Source organism: Melitaea cinxia, chromosome 10 (genome assembly GCF_905220565.1).
Source record: "Melitaea cinxia chromosome 10, ilMelCinx1.1, whole genome shotgun sequence".
Lineage (NCBI taxonomy): Eukaryota > Metazoa > Arthropoda > Insecta > Lepidoptera > Nymphalidae > Melitaea > Melitaea cinxia.
The window spans coordinates 9127981-9142987 of record NC_059403.1 but is presented as its reverse complement, the minus strand read 5'-3'; the positions used below and the strand labels follow the sequence as shown (position 1 = coordinate 9142987).

The 15007-nt window shown below is 32.7% G+C and overlaps 1 protein-coding gene across 1 annotated transcript; it reads right to left on the bottom strand.

The window, feature by feature from the left end:
* Positions 1 to 2197: 2197 nt before the first annotated feature.
* On the bottom strand, positions 2198 to 14529 carry LOC123657252 (sodium-dependent nutrient amino acid transporter 1-like). The gene is made up of 14 exons (XM_045592827.1): positions 14518 to 14529; positions 13291 to 13386; positions 12947 to 13214; positions 9632 to 9845; positions 9504 to 9547; positions 7150 to 7297; positions 6987 to 7065; positions 6502 to 6605; positions 4492 to 4678; positions 3710 to 3886; positions 3248 to 3347; positions 2988 to 3167; positions 2794 to 2891; positions 2198 to 2371 (listed from the first exon to the last, which is right to left on the bottom strand). The coding sequence occupies exons 1-14, from the start codon at positions 14527 to 14529 to the stop codon at positions 2198 to 2200; spliced, it is 1881 nt and encodes a 626-aa protein (XP_045448783.1).
* Positions 14530 to 15007: the final 478 nt, after the last annotated feature.

The following is a 15007-nucleotide window of genomic DNA, read 5'->3' as shown; positions in this document are numbered from 1 at the left end:
TAAATAACGTTAACCAAATTATTTACATATTTAATAATAAAAATACGAGGCATTATCAGACAAACGTAGATATAAACTACGATGTGATAGACTTACATAAACATAAAAAACTTATATATAAATATTTTAGTATATAATATATAATACATATTTACACACACACACACACATATATATATATATATATATAGTAAACTACAAACCACGACAGTTATGTCTTAATGAGCGACATATAAGACTTCTTAAGACGTTGCTTAAGGCAAGCTTGCGTTGTAGGTTGTCTTATTGAAAGCGGAAGCGAGTTCCACAGACGGACAGCATTAACAGTGACGAAATTGGAGTAGAAGGAGGTAAAATGAGAAGAATTTTACAGAAGCAAATTGGATTCATATCTAAGGGAACGTTAATGGGAATTGCAAAGAAACGTAAACCGTTATTTATAGTAATGAAGGATATAAGATTTAAAAAAAAACACAGTAGAGTAGAGTTAGTACGTGCGGCTATTCTTGCGAAGGCAAATTGGGAGCCACTTGAGTTTACTGCAAAAATGGGAGATGTTTTTTATTGATTTATTATATTTTCACGCATAATTAAAAAAAAATAGCATTCTGCACTCCATCTCCATATAAACTATAAGTGTGCGAAAATTAATACTACTCCGTCCACACAATTTTCTTAAAAAGAGGTACAAAGTCCTTGCTTCACGTATTAGTATACTGTAATGTAATATAAGTACGAATGTCTCCTGTCGACCTATACATTGTCTTGTTAGTAGCACTACACAACGTTTTTTATGCATTAAAGGGCGCTTAAATAGGGCATTTTTTTATGAAAGTTTCTAGGCGGATTGATTTAAGTAGGTAGTTGCCCATAGTCACCACGCTGGGCAGGCGGGTTGGTGACCACAGGGCTGGCTTTGTCGCACTGAAGACGCTTACCATTTTTAAGGTATTGTTTTATTTTATTTTTGATTATTTATATCGTTCACTGAAGGTGCGATTATAGGTGAAGTTAGTTGAAAGAGTTCTAGAATTTTGGAGAACAGTTTGCTCCTTTCCTTTTTACATCTGTCGTTGAGTGGCGTTTAATAAGACTGTATTATTCACGTGACAAATACAGTTATATATTGAACTATACGGCTTAAACAACAGAAACATGAAATTGATAAAATAATAGATCACTTTAACTTATTGCAACCCACTGCGTTTGCACAGTTTTGATCGGAGTTATAAAATTAAATAACATGTCTATAATATTTCTTATAAACAATACTAATAATATTCCATTTGTACTTATTGTCAATCTACAGTGAGTATAGTTTACATAACTATTTGTATCTCGGGTTAGGTGTAACGAATGTAATTAGTTAGTGATTAATAGATGGTATAATAAAACACTATCGGATGGAATTAATATCACAATATTTATTTCGAACTTATAAGTGTAATATTACTAGAATTAATATTTTTTGACTTAACAACGTCTAATAGATCGATGAACGCCGGTTGCTTGCACGAAAAAGGATGACTCATTTTCCCGTTACGCTCATTTTCCCGTTACGCTCATTGTCCCGTTGCGCTAATTGTATACTTGCCCCGCATCTATCTCTCTTCCATTCGATTGGCCTATGCGTCCGAGGAGATGTTTTGTTATGACGTTGTCACGTTAAACTATCGTCCGTAAACCAACTTTAGAGACAATCAATCTTTTTTATTATTTACAGATACATATATATTATATACATTATTTTTATGATAGGAGTTCCTTTATTATATGCCTGATGTGTCAGGCGCTAGAACGCTTCATTAGAATTTTGCAAAACTCGCTCAGAGTTTAGTGATAATCTAAATTCACTCAACACTTAAGGAACCCAACATTCACTGAAATTAACTTAGGGATCCGTTATGTCTGTTATAACAAAGGCAATTTTTTTTATTGTTAGACCAAGTCTAGCGTGTTGTTTTGATAATTTGAATACGGTGCCACATGAAAAACAATTTCTACTTTTTGTGGGTTTGACTTCAAGGGACTGGTTGCGTTGCCCAAGACTTCGTACAGAGCTTGCTTTAACATATTTAATAGATGCGCTTATATGGCTATAAATGCTATTTGTCCACAGATTAATTCAGACACGTTAACGTTTTTGAATAATCGCATATATTTAGTCTATATAAATACTACGCAAACAATACTAATACTACGCATGTCTTCTGTATCCACCACTCAAACTCAACAAAATGTGTTTAAACCAAGACGTTTTCATTTTCTGGCGCTCCATTTTAGCATTTTCTTTAAATAATATCCATTCACGTTTATGTTTTGCACTGCTTGGACCCCATGATGGTTTTGGTTTGAAAGATTTCTTGAGTATCTAGTAAGAGATAATAAAATGTAATTACAGTACAATATACGTCATACAAAGATAAACATAGAACCATTTTTTTTAATTTTTGAAGTTATACTTCTTTTGGCGCGTTAGGGAAAAATAATGCGAGTAAATTTTTACGTTGCGCGCGCACAGCGTCACAAAACAGCGGCACCTGAAGTTAGTTAGTCAACGAGGAAGAAGTTAGCAACGTGATGTTAGCTAGCCAATAAAGTATAATTTCTTACGTGCATACATAAGTACACACACAGTATTTTTTATCACAAACAAATCGGGTACTGTACTTTAGTGTGTCCAAACAAACTAAAGTTAATGCTGTAGCATTTACTTTAGTTACAATATACAACTATCTCATTTATTTATTTTCATATTATTTAATTTTACAACTAATACTTCGATAAACTTACATCTACAAAACTGCCAGCTGATCTGTATTTGTATATTGTTGCGAACATAAATATCGGAACTAGTACTATTCCACCGCATAAAATTAAGTAACCAGCAACTGTAAAAAAAATAAATAAATAATAAAACGTTAATTTTGAATGTCAAGCCTGCGAAGTTAATACTAACTGAAGCCAAGTTTGGTATAACTACATACCGTATCCCATAGTTGGATATATGTAGCCGTCTCCAAACACCAAAGCACCAAATGATGACAGAGCGTAAATGAATACAGTAATCATCAAAGCTGGCGTAATGAGGCCCCAGCAGCAACGCCAGTATATGGATGTCTTACGATTAGACATGTACTCAATGTCGAGGCAAAAGTTTTCAAGACCTGCAACAATAGATTTATAAATGTAGCTAATCGAAAAACTGACTATTTTATCAATAAGTATTTAATGAATTGATATTTACCGTAAATCCAGAACACGCCGAAAATTTGAACGATACCACAGAACAATGCAAAGAATGTTCCGCCGTAGTAGTCAACAATCTCTAATACGTACTGACCGCCCTAAAAATAACATAATATATCTATATTAAAATTAAAAAAAAAAAAAACTAATAATGTTTACGCATTAAGGTAAAACTATATAATAATTTAAACGCTGAATACTAATAACTGAATATAATTGCTCTTATGAAGTATTGAGAAGTAGGAATATCCGTAAATTTTCCGATTGATATTTACTGTTCACTGTAACTGTTATAACAGAAAATAATTATACAGTATGTATTATTTAAGTTCAATGAAAGAAAATTTTATTCGTTCAGTCGTTTGAATTGTAAATGAAAACGCAGAAAAGTAAATATATATTAAGTTATTGTTATTGATGTATAAAAAGTATCTATTTTTAAGGAATTTTTAATACTTACAGGTGTTACATAGACAAGGCCGAGGCCAAAACCGAATGTGCAACTGATTGCCGATATTATGATGGTCGGTACCCGAGGGAAAGCATCCAACAAGATAGTGTTGACAGCAGCTAATAGTGCCACAGCGGATCCTATTCCGAGAACCAACATCATCAAGAAGAAAAGAACTGAAAATAGCTGCAAACAATTTTTTTTTGTTTCAATTGTATGCAAAAACTTGTAGTTTTAGTACTTGACTGGTCTAAGCTATGATACATTTTTATTGTTCCTTATTAAATACAAATTTATCTTTAAAATGTTTCTACCCGTAAACTATAAATTCAAAAGTTGTAATTTATTCATTGAGCTAAAACATGTCTTAAAATCCTGTTTTCCTTCCTGATAAAATTTATCAGTAACAGATGTGCGAATTAAACTTCTGCCAACAATCCGTGAAAAAAGTCCTAAGGATATATCAAGAACAGCAAGAGGTTACTTTCAAAACTAGTCATCTCTATTTTTTCAACATTACACCGACGACAGCCGACAACACTTGAGAGTAAATTAATTTGTAATAAGCTATTGTTTTAAATAGGGATTAACTTAAAATTATGTTTGACAAATTTATATTTTGTTAGGATTGATTTAAAAGGAATTAAATGATACTCAGAAGAAGTGTCTAAAAATATGTTAGAAAAATAATTTTTGAATTGACCGCTTTTGAAAATTACCTCCTGATATTTCCTATATAGTGTTTGTGAATATTATTATATTGTAAGTGTATAATAGCTAAACAATTGTACCTGGGGTTGGAAAGTTTTAGCGATGGCATCAGGATACGAAATGAAAGCAAGACCAGTGCCGCCTGAACCAACTACTTCACCGACAGGTCTTTGCAGGACATGCGCTAAGTTGCCTAAGATGCCAAATATTGTGAAACCAGATAGTAAGCTGGTAAACGTGTCCAGAGTTGTTACGATCATAGCGTCCCTGGTAAAAATCATACGTAAGTAAATATATATGTATGTAATTACGAAAACAAAATATACTGTTATTTGAATTTAATAAAATAACTTTTATCAAGGATTTAATATTTGGTTTCAATTTGACTACATTTTTTAAATGTGTTGCCTTATAACTTTTACCAGATGTACCAATGTCAATGATTTATTTTTTTTACTGAAGAAACCTTTTTGATGCACGCTTGACTTGGGGATTAAAGTACTATTAGTACTATTAGTTGATGAATTTGTAACGCAAGTGTTTCGAAAAGTGTGATCGGGTGACTAAAACGGAAGTTGAGAGGGAGATATAAGTTAGTGAAGATAGAAAGAGAGAGAGAGAGAGAGTTACGTTTCGTATATTACTGTAGGAGCTAAAGAAGTTTAGTTTTTTTCGTTTTTTTTTAATGTGGATTTTGAGTTATCCCCAATAATACGTAATTAATTAACTGTTTTTTAGGCTACCTACGTTGATAATCTTCCCATTTTATTACTTGTCAGGATAGGAACCTTATCTAGGAGTACGCAATTAAGGTATATATGTATATCAAAATATTAATGAAGTCTAGGAAATCAACTAAGCATTGAATACGTCCGCAATCGATACTAATATTATAAATAGGTAAAGTTTCTACCTTTGTATATTTGTAGGAGGTAATCTTCGGAAATACTGATCCAATCATGAAAATTCTTTCACTAACAGAAAGCTACCCTATTCAGGAGTGATATAGGCTGTGATTTATTGTTATTGGACAAAGAATCAGTGACATATAATAGTATCTGTAAATCAAGTCGGAGAAATGCGGGAGAGATGAAATCTTTACTATATATTTGCATCGCAAAAATAATAATTAACGCCAAACGAAGTGGGTACGGGTCGGCTAGTCCTTCATAAAGTAATATAAAAAGTAGCAGAACTACGTTTTGTTTCTCTTTTTTGAAAAAAAAAAACAACAACGTGTGGCTTCGTGGGCTGCCGCGGTTAAGCTATTGCATAGCATTTTTTATCAACTTATGCAATTATAATTATTTATTTATTTTTTATTTATGCAGTATTTTTTTTCTTTGATATTAATTCAAGTTACACTTTTTGAGCATGGTGACCGATAAGAAAACAATTTTTTTTTCTTTTATTGAATAAATGAGAGTTAATATCGTTTAAAATACTTTTATTATCTTACAATACATGGAGCAGCTCGTCTCGATCTGTGTGAGCTTCGTACAGTCGTACCATATTAGATACCATACACGTTAAGCGAACGCTCGGCCGAGCTACAGGATAGGCGGAGTAGGAGCTGTTAGATTTTATTTTCTTTACGGAATTTCTTGATTCGGTCGCCGCGCTCAAAGCCCGCGATAAAAGCTATGCAATAGCTTAAAAATAGGAATTGCGTACCTACTCTTACAAGTAGATACTATTGAATTAGAGTATGCGTTTACAATGATAATAGTATGCGGGTTGTGCATTTCTTTTATACAACTAGATCGGCAAACAAGTGTACGGCTCACCCAATGCTAAGCTATTATCGTAGCCTATAGAAGCCTGCGACACCAAAAGCAGTGTTATTTAGCTATGATTTTCTGTAAAGTCGAGGTACTTGCCCAGTCAGGCTGCTCCAGGTTTTGAGCGGGATATTTCCTGCTGTGCCCTATCTTAGTAAAATTTATGTTTCTGCTATATGCGTGGTGTAAATAATACAACAAAATCAGTTCTAAATTTAAAAAAAAAGGTCTCTATGTTTATAATATTGATAATAAAATTAAATATTTGTGCAACGTGTAATAAAAATAAAAGAAACATTACTGACTTACCTGTAAACATTCTGTGTGAAACTATTATAAGACGAAAACATAAGGATTGGTCCTGTGCATACTGTGAGTGAAAAAAATACTTGTGTAACGGCTGAGTACCACACCTAAAATAAATATTTTAATTTAATAAATATTTACGGATTATTTTTATCATTGCATTTCAGTAAATTACAATCTGTATTTTCAAAACTTTAACGCAGTTTTAAAACAATTTAAGGGACTAGGGACGTAGCTCGCCCTTAAAAAATATGACAGCTAAATAATAATGATATCAAGCAGTGTTTTACTCCTGTGGCGAGAAAGGTGAGCAGAGCTCCTAGGGAGAATCGGGGTGGGGTCGACAAAGCGCTTGCTATGCCTTTGGTTTTGGTATGCTTTGGTATTGCAGGCGTGTATAAGCAACGGTAATCGCTAACCATTAGGTGAACCGTACGATTGTTTGCCGAACAAGTTGTAAAAAAAAACAAAATTATAAAACAACTTACACTAAGTTCAAGTAACATGTCCCATTGCGGTGTTATAAAGAATAGAATGCCGTCACCAGCTCCGGGAAGGATAGCTGTACTATAATAACAATAAAATAGCTCGTTTATTATTTTTATAAGTGCAACAACAATAAATAATAAAATATTAAAGGTATTCTTTTACGTTATCAGAAGAGTTGTCATGATCACATAAGGAAATATCGCCAGGAAGTAAGCTGCTTTTCCAGAACTTTTGACACCTCTGGATACAATTACGAAGATCACAAACCATGATGCTAGCAGACACAATGTTAAGTTCCACAAAGGTAATCCTAAAATACATAATTATAATTAATACTTTTTTATTATTTCTATTGATTTATGTTACTTATTTTATATTTGTTTTACAAAACATTTTTATCTTTTTTAGCTATAACCATCTGAATATGTAAAATAATGGTAATTTAATATAACCAAGGCTTGTGTATACATATGTTAAAATAAGTAAGAGAAGTTGTCATTTATTAAAAGAAGTGAAACTTTAATTATATAATTATGTAGAGCTATTTTAGATAAATTAGTATAAAAATGTCCAGAGAAAATTAATAAAAAAAAAACGGGATACTACGAATTAGTTTGATTAACAATGTAATGTAAATTGTAAAACTAATCTGATTTAGTGATATAAGGATAGAAGAATTTCGTTGTTTCGTGAATGTATGCAAATATATATAATAGAGGCATATCTCTTACTGATTCATTTGATAACTTAAATAAAAAAAAATTAAATACTTTGCCACAAAAAGCTAAAAATTTTGCACCAAATAATGTTTTTAGTACTTATATAATAATAACAAAACTTAGTGCTAAGCGTAGTCGCATTCAAGTTAGCAGATGAAAATAGTAGAACCAGGATCTCCTGTAGCTCTTGGGGGGATTGGGGATTGGGTCGGCAACGCGCTTGCGATGCTTCTGGTGTTGCAGGCGTCTATAATCTACGGTAATCGCTTACCATCACGTGAGCCGTACGCTTGTTTGCCGAACTAGTGATATAAAAAAAAGGATTAAATATAGCTTACACAAAATAATGTATTAGCTTTTGAGTCAATCTATACAATATATTATTACTTTCTTTTGTTATGTCTCGACACGAAAGCTATATAGGTACATGTATTATTTTAAAATACTAGCTGACTCGGCAAACGTTGTCTTGCCGCTAAACGTTATTTAAAAATAGGGGTTAGTGGTAGAAGGGTGAAAATTCAGTATTGTATGTATTTTTCAACGCCAAATCATAATAAAATAAAAAATAAATAATTTATCTAAAAATTAAAAAAATATATATTTAGGGGTAGACTACCCTTAACATTTGGGGGGATGAAAAATAGATGTTGTTCGATTCTCAGACCTACCCAATATGCACACAAAATTTCATGACAATCGGTCAAGCCGTTTCGGAGGAGTTTAACTACCCGAGTAGAAATTTTTTCGTCTTCCTTAGAAGGACCGGACCAGGCATGCCTGATCAGGACTAGATAAGGCATGTAACGCAGATGATTGGTCTGGACCTGATCAGGATGAGATGAGATTTCCTGATCTGGACCTGATCAGGAAATCTCATCTCATCCTGATCAGCGGGTTCGGTTCGGTCCTTTTAAAAAACACGAATGTATATTTTTGAAAAAATTGTTTAACAAAAAAAAAAGCGAATTGATATAAATATGTATTAACATAATTATTATAATATTTATTTCCGTTTATTTTTTCCAATGTATTATTTATTTATGTTTTTACTTTAAATATTAATTATTTTTATTTATTTTTATGTTATTAATTAATTATTATTATTAATTAAATTTTATTTATTAACTTCTAATGATTAACTACTAACTACTATTTCCTATTACTTACGACTGCTCCACTGTGTAGAAATGGACTCCCTGCTAGATTGTCCTGATAACTGTATATATACTAAGTGCGCTTAAAAACATTAATAGCGCGATTCAGGCTCAGTTCGCGTCATTTCTTTCAGGCCATCCTCATCTGGACCGGACCAGGTCCTGATCCAGTATGCCTTACCATACTTGGTAAGATTTTACATCAGGCTAGCCTTGTCTGGACCGGACCTGGTCCTGATCCAGTATGCCTTACCATACTTGATTATATTTTACATCAGGCTATCCTTGTCTGGACCGGACCTGGTCCTGATCCACTATGCCTTACCATACTTGATTATATTTTATATCAGGCTATCCTTGTCTCGACCGGACCTGGTCCTGATAAAGCTTCCCGGATCAGGCGTACCTTATCCTATCCTGATCCGGTCCAGATACATGATCTGGTTGAGCCTGACCTTTTTTCTACTCGGGTACAAACACCGCGACACGAGAATTTTATATATTAGATATTTTCGAACAAAATGGGTGGGTATAATATTCCATATTGCTGCTTGTTGATTTATTTCATACAAATCTAGTGACATCAGATTCTCTAAATGCATTGTACATGCTTATAATTTTAACTATTTTGTAAACTTACCCAGACCGTTTTCGATTCCATCTAATTGTTGAAGTACCGTGCGCCTAGAAAGAAAAAAATAATTCAACTTGCAGAAAAGAAAAAAGTGTATATTAACGATTTCATTAATAACTTTTTTATAAACTTACACAAAATATAACTCAGCACTACTGGTCGAATTCTCATTCATTACGATATTTTCCGTCATTCCAGAAGGCACGCAATTGACCCATTCGGGTTCACAAACAGACCAAGGCAATGTTGCATTGAAGCTCATTGAGAAAAAGTATAGACATAGTGCTATGATCGAGACATAGTAAGAAAGCACATATACACTCGCCAAAGTTTGCGCGTAACCAACACCTGAAATGTAAGAGAAGATGATATGATGTATATATAACAAGTGTTAAGGGTTTTGATTATATAGGTATTATCATTTCAATAGTGCTTCCGGTCTACCGCGATAAATTTTAACATTTTTTTCCATTTAAAATTTCTCTACAGCCTAATACAGTCTACTATTGGACATTGCCTCCACAAGTTCACGCCAAAAATGGGGTGAACTCATGTGTTTTGCCCATAGTCACCACGCTGGGCTGGCGGGTTGGAGACCGCAGGGCTGGCTTTGTTGCACCGAAGACGCGTTTGCTCGTTTTCGGACGTCATCGTCTTTAAACTTTAAATATAACTAAAAATAAAGTTTGATATATATTTATACCTAGGTCATAAATGATAACAAAATTAAATCTGTGATCGGATTTTAATACTTTTAATACCAGTGCCGAAATATTTTAAAATGGTAAAAAGTAAAAAAAAAAAAAAAAAAATAGAAAATGATGAAATCCATGAGGAAGTGGGTTGAAGTTGAAATCGGCTTATCACGATTTCCGGCAATACCAATAGTCCTACTGAAAATAGTTGTGTTTGCACTTTTTTCCCATAACCTCAAAATTTATCCAAAAAATTAAAAACTGAGTAACCTATTATTATAATTATAAAAAAAATCCAAACAAAATATTCGAACATTTATACAAATAAATAAAATTGGAGTGTGTTTGGAATATTAAAATACCGCTGTTTACCAAATGCATATACCACACGGTACATATACCAAAATAACATTTTTTACCATTTTTGTCTGTTTGTCTGTCTCGTTGTCTGTATGTCTTTGTATATTTGTGTATCGGTGGGAGATATCTGGTGTAGTAAGGAGTAACTTAGGCTACTTTTATTTTAGAAATTTATTTATTTTATAACTCTGCGAACTGAAAATTAACTTTTATGTTAAAATCCACGCGGACGAAGTTGCGAGCTCAGCCAGTTTCATTATAAAGAAAAACTCATACGGTTATGAAAATATCGATTGTAAGAACTACTGTTGACTTTTTCTTGTTTAATTACATTGAGCATTTTGTACATATATATTGCGTCCCAGATGATAACTGTCCATTTATTGGAGAGACTAAGCGACTTAACAATTGGGGATTCTGGGAGTGTCTCGAGCGCGTCTAAAAAACATCATGGGGGTAACCTTGCACCTTGTGAAGTACTCCAACCATATTTGAGCCATTTATATAGTGTCGAATGTCTAGGGCAACCGAATAGATGAATATAAAAATCGATTTTAGAAAAACTCGAGCGCTACAGATTATTCTTGATGATTCTTCATCTTGATGTTGTCGTCGTTCTGACCCAAAATCTAAAAACTGTGTGGAGGTATTTTCCTTGATCCGACGATCCCAACAAAAATTTTCCCTTCGTATGGTCACACCCACCATGTAAACTGGCAAATTAATATTATTACGTCATCAGAAATACGAATGGCGTATAAACTTACTATTAATTAATACGTGAAACAAAAACTTTGTACCCGTTTTTACGAAAACTGCGCGGACGGAGGAGTATGAAATTTCGCACACGTCGTATTTGACACACACACGCATATACATATACTATTTTGTATACACACTTATAATTCAAATTAATTATGGTCGAATTACGACTAATATCTTAGTCGCTCGACTACCTATTTCTTTGTAATTACACGCTCTACCCACCGCTAAAGGTCTTACATCATATAACATTTTTTTTATCATCTAATGTTCACAATCCAATAGGTTCCCCCCGGCCCTCGAGTATATCTATATTTAGCTTTTGACCTCCATTATCATTGATAATTTGACGAGAGTAAGCGAGCTTTTCAACGTAGGAGGTTGATACCATAGCTTTAAATAGAAGTTGTTACTAATTTATATTGAAAGGTGATATCATGAATATGTATGTAAATAGGACAAAATTTAAAAAATGATTCTTAATTTGATTTTATTTTTTTAATTTAATTTAATTTTGATTTTGATTTTAATTGTAATTTTGATGCTTATTTTTTTTAATTGTGATTTTTTAATTTTTTTTAATTTACTTGTTTCATAATGCCCGTATTGATTTTTGATTTTTCTTTATTGATTACTTTTATTTTCTCTCTCAATGGCTGTTAATCAATTTATGGTAATGTTTTTGGAACGAAGTTCCTTACGGCAGGCTTAACATTTGGCTGAGCGACCGAATTGAAAAAAATGTGATACTAAAACCGTAAGAAAAGTATATAACGGAAGTGACGTAATATCAGTCACACGACTGTATAATATGAGGTTTGTAAAACTTAAATATTACTAGTAAACTTTTTTAAAATTATTTATGTAATTTTATACTGTCGACAAAAATAAATAAAGACTTATGTTCTTTTATTTCACTTATAGTTTGAATTATTATTATTATTGTGTTTGATTTATTTTATTTTACAGTATTTGTTAAAATCTAAAATACAAAGTTTCCTAAATACTTTTATGTACTTAATTAAAAACCAAGCAACAAATTAAAAAAAAATCAAGAACTAGGAAATATAGAAGAAGAAGAAGAAGAAATATACTTTATTGTGCATATTACAAGCTAACATAACATACATCTTTAAAAATAAAATTTGCAAAACAATATTATGCACAAAGGCGGTCTTATCGCTAGGTAAGCGATTTCTTCCAGACAACCTTGGGGTAGAGGAGATTTTAAAATAAAAAGAGTAGGGTTATCAAAAGGCAAAACAGAAAATTAAAAACAAAGTAGATCCTACAATCTCATAATACAATAATATATAATAGGTATATATATTAAATAATATACAATAATAATAATAATAATATATATATATATATATATATATATATATATATTAAAAACATATAAAGAATTAAATACACAAATAAATACACACCTACAAGAACTAGGAAATATATATAAAATTCAACATATTTTTTTTCAATTTGTGTTGCCCTGTTTCGGAGGAGTTTTTTAACTAACATTGTGACACGAGAATTTTATATACAATATTATATGTTATATTTATGGGTTTATATTTACAGTCATATTACCACTATAACATACTTTATAGGGATAGTTGTGTTATTATTTACCTTTCATCGCAGGGGCCAACGCCCACACTTTGACTTGGTTTCTAGAACCGAACTGACCTAGTACAACTTCTGCGTAATACATGGGCTTTCCTATTAGTATTAGTACTACTAGGTATGGGATGAGAAAAGCTCCACCGCCGTTTTGATAAGCAACAAAGGGAAATCGCCATACATTGCCGAGACCCACGGATGTTGCTATACAGGACATGAGAAACTCCAGCTGATTACCCCACATAGCTCTTTTTGGTACTCCATCTTCGTTATCGTCCTGTGAAATGTAATTAATTATTTTTTAACGAAAGACAATATAATAAATCGGGCATAAAATTAGTTGTGGAAAGTACCATTTCTTCTGTCTTTTCTTGCATGGCTGTCTTCGTTGATGGCTCCGATGATTGAATTCCTAAATTTACTTCACCGTTTTTACTTTTAGAGTCAGTCTGAAAAAGTGAAATTAATTATTCAGATAAACGTATAGAGAGCATAACATAACGTTCTCCATTTTGAAGATGTAAGCAACTTGTAGCGTCAAAGCACATTGGTATAATTTTTATTTATGTTATGACCTAATAGAGATATCATCAGTTCAGCCCATAGTAGTCCACTGCTGGACATAGGCTTCAACAAGTTCGCGCTAAAAATGACGTGAACTCGTGTGTTTTGCCCAAAGTCACCACGCTGGGCAGGCGGGTTGGTGATCGCATGGCTAGCTTTATCGCACCGAAGACGCTGCCTCCCGTCTTAGGCCTGTGTGTTTCAAAGCCAGCAGTTAGGTGGTTATCCCGCCATCGGTCGGTGGGTGGTACAAGGTGGTAGTGGAACTGTGTTATCCATTTTTTGTATATGTGTATATGTGTAATTCATTTTTTTTATTTTATATTTTTGTGTAAGGGTTAAATTTTGTTGAATTTTATTTTACGTAAGCAGTGTTTGTTACCAATATTTTTTTATTTTTTTTATTTTTTTTTTATCCCTTAGTCGCCTCTTACGGTTACAACACCCACGGAAAGAGAGGGGTGTGTATATTCTTTACTGCCGTAACCACACAGCAGGTATATAAAGTAATATATAAAGATATATATGCAGTTATTAATTTTCATTTAAGGGGCACCCCTTGGAAATATCTTAAGCTTTAATGAAGATTTTCTTAGGATCCCGTGATAATCCCATACAAAGTGCCAACGGAACCTTAATACTAATCCGGTGTCTACCCACCCGATCATCTGTCACAAGTTTGAAATATATCTTTAGGATCGTATGGTTATAGCAACAAATAAAAACAAAAGAGAAATTACGCTTCAGCCTGTAACATTCCACTGCTGGGCGTAAGCCTCTTTCCCCATGTAGTATCAGAGCTCCACTATATATCCACCACGATGCTCCAAGGCGGGTTGGCGAATATATTCCCTATTATGAGTAATGATCGCTATCGAGTGTACATTATAATAACTAGGATCGACGGCTTAACGTGCTATCCGAGGCACGGTGGGGAGACCCACAAGGACTGCACAAACACCTAGATAGTCACTCGGCCGGAACGCGCAACCGCCACGCGCATAACGCCAACAAACCAGTGTTGTCATCGTTGCGCCAACGCGTCGTCAAAAAGAAATTAATTAAATTCTAAATCTCGTAGAAAATTGCAGTATCAAAAATATGACGATGTCCAGGAATCTTTGTGTGCTAGTGTGACATGAAATTGACGCATAAATTATTTGATATCATGATGAATGAAATTCTGTTATCCTTTATATGCGTGTGTTTTTTGATACGGTATATCTCATATAATAAAATTTGTTATTCGGTAATTATTTTTATATTATTTATAATTTACCATTATGTATCAAAGAAGCCAAATCACTCCCATCGTTCAAAAGATTAGTTAAAATACATTACCTTAATACTGAGAGCGATTCCAATTAAATTTATTTATTTATAAATTTTTATTATTATTATTTTTTTTTTTTTTTATTTATTTATGGCGAAATTGATTGTAACTGCTATGAGATACTGTTGTTATATTTATTAGTTTATTATATTATATTAATCAAATGTATATAT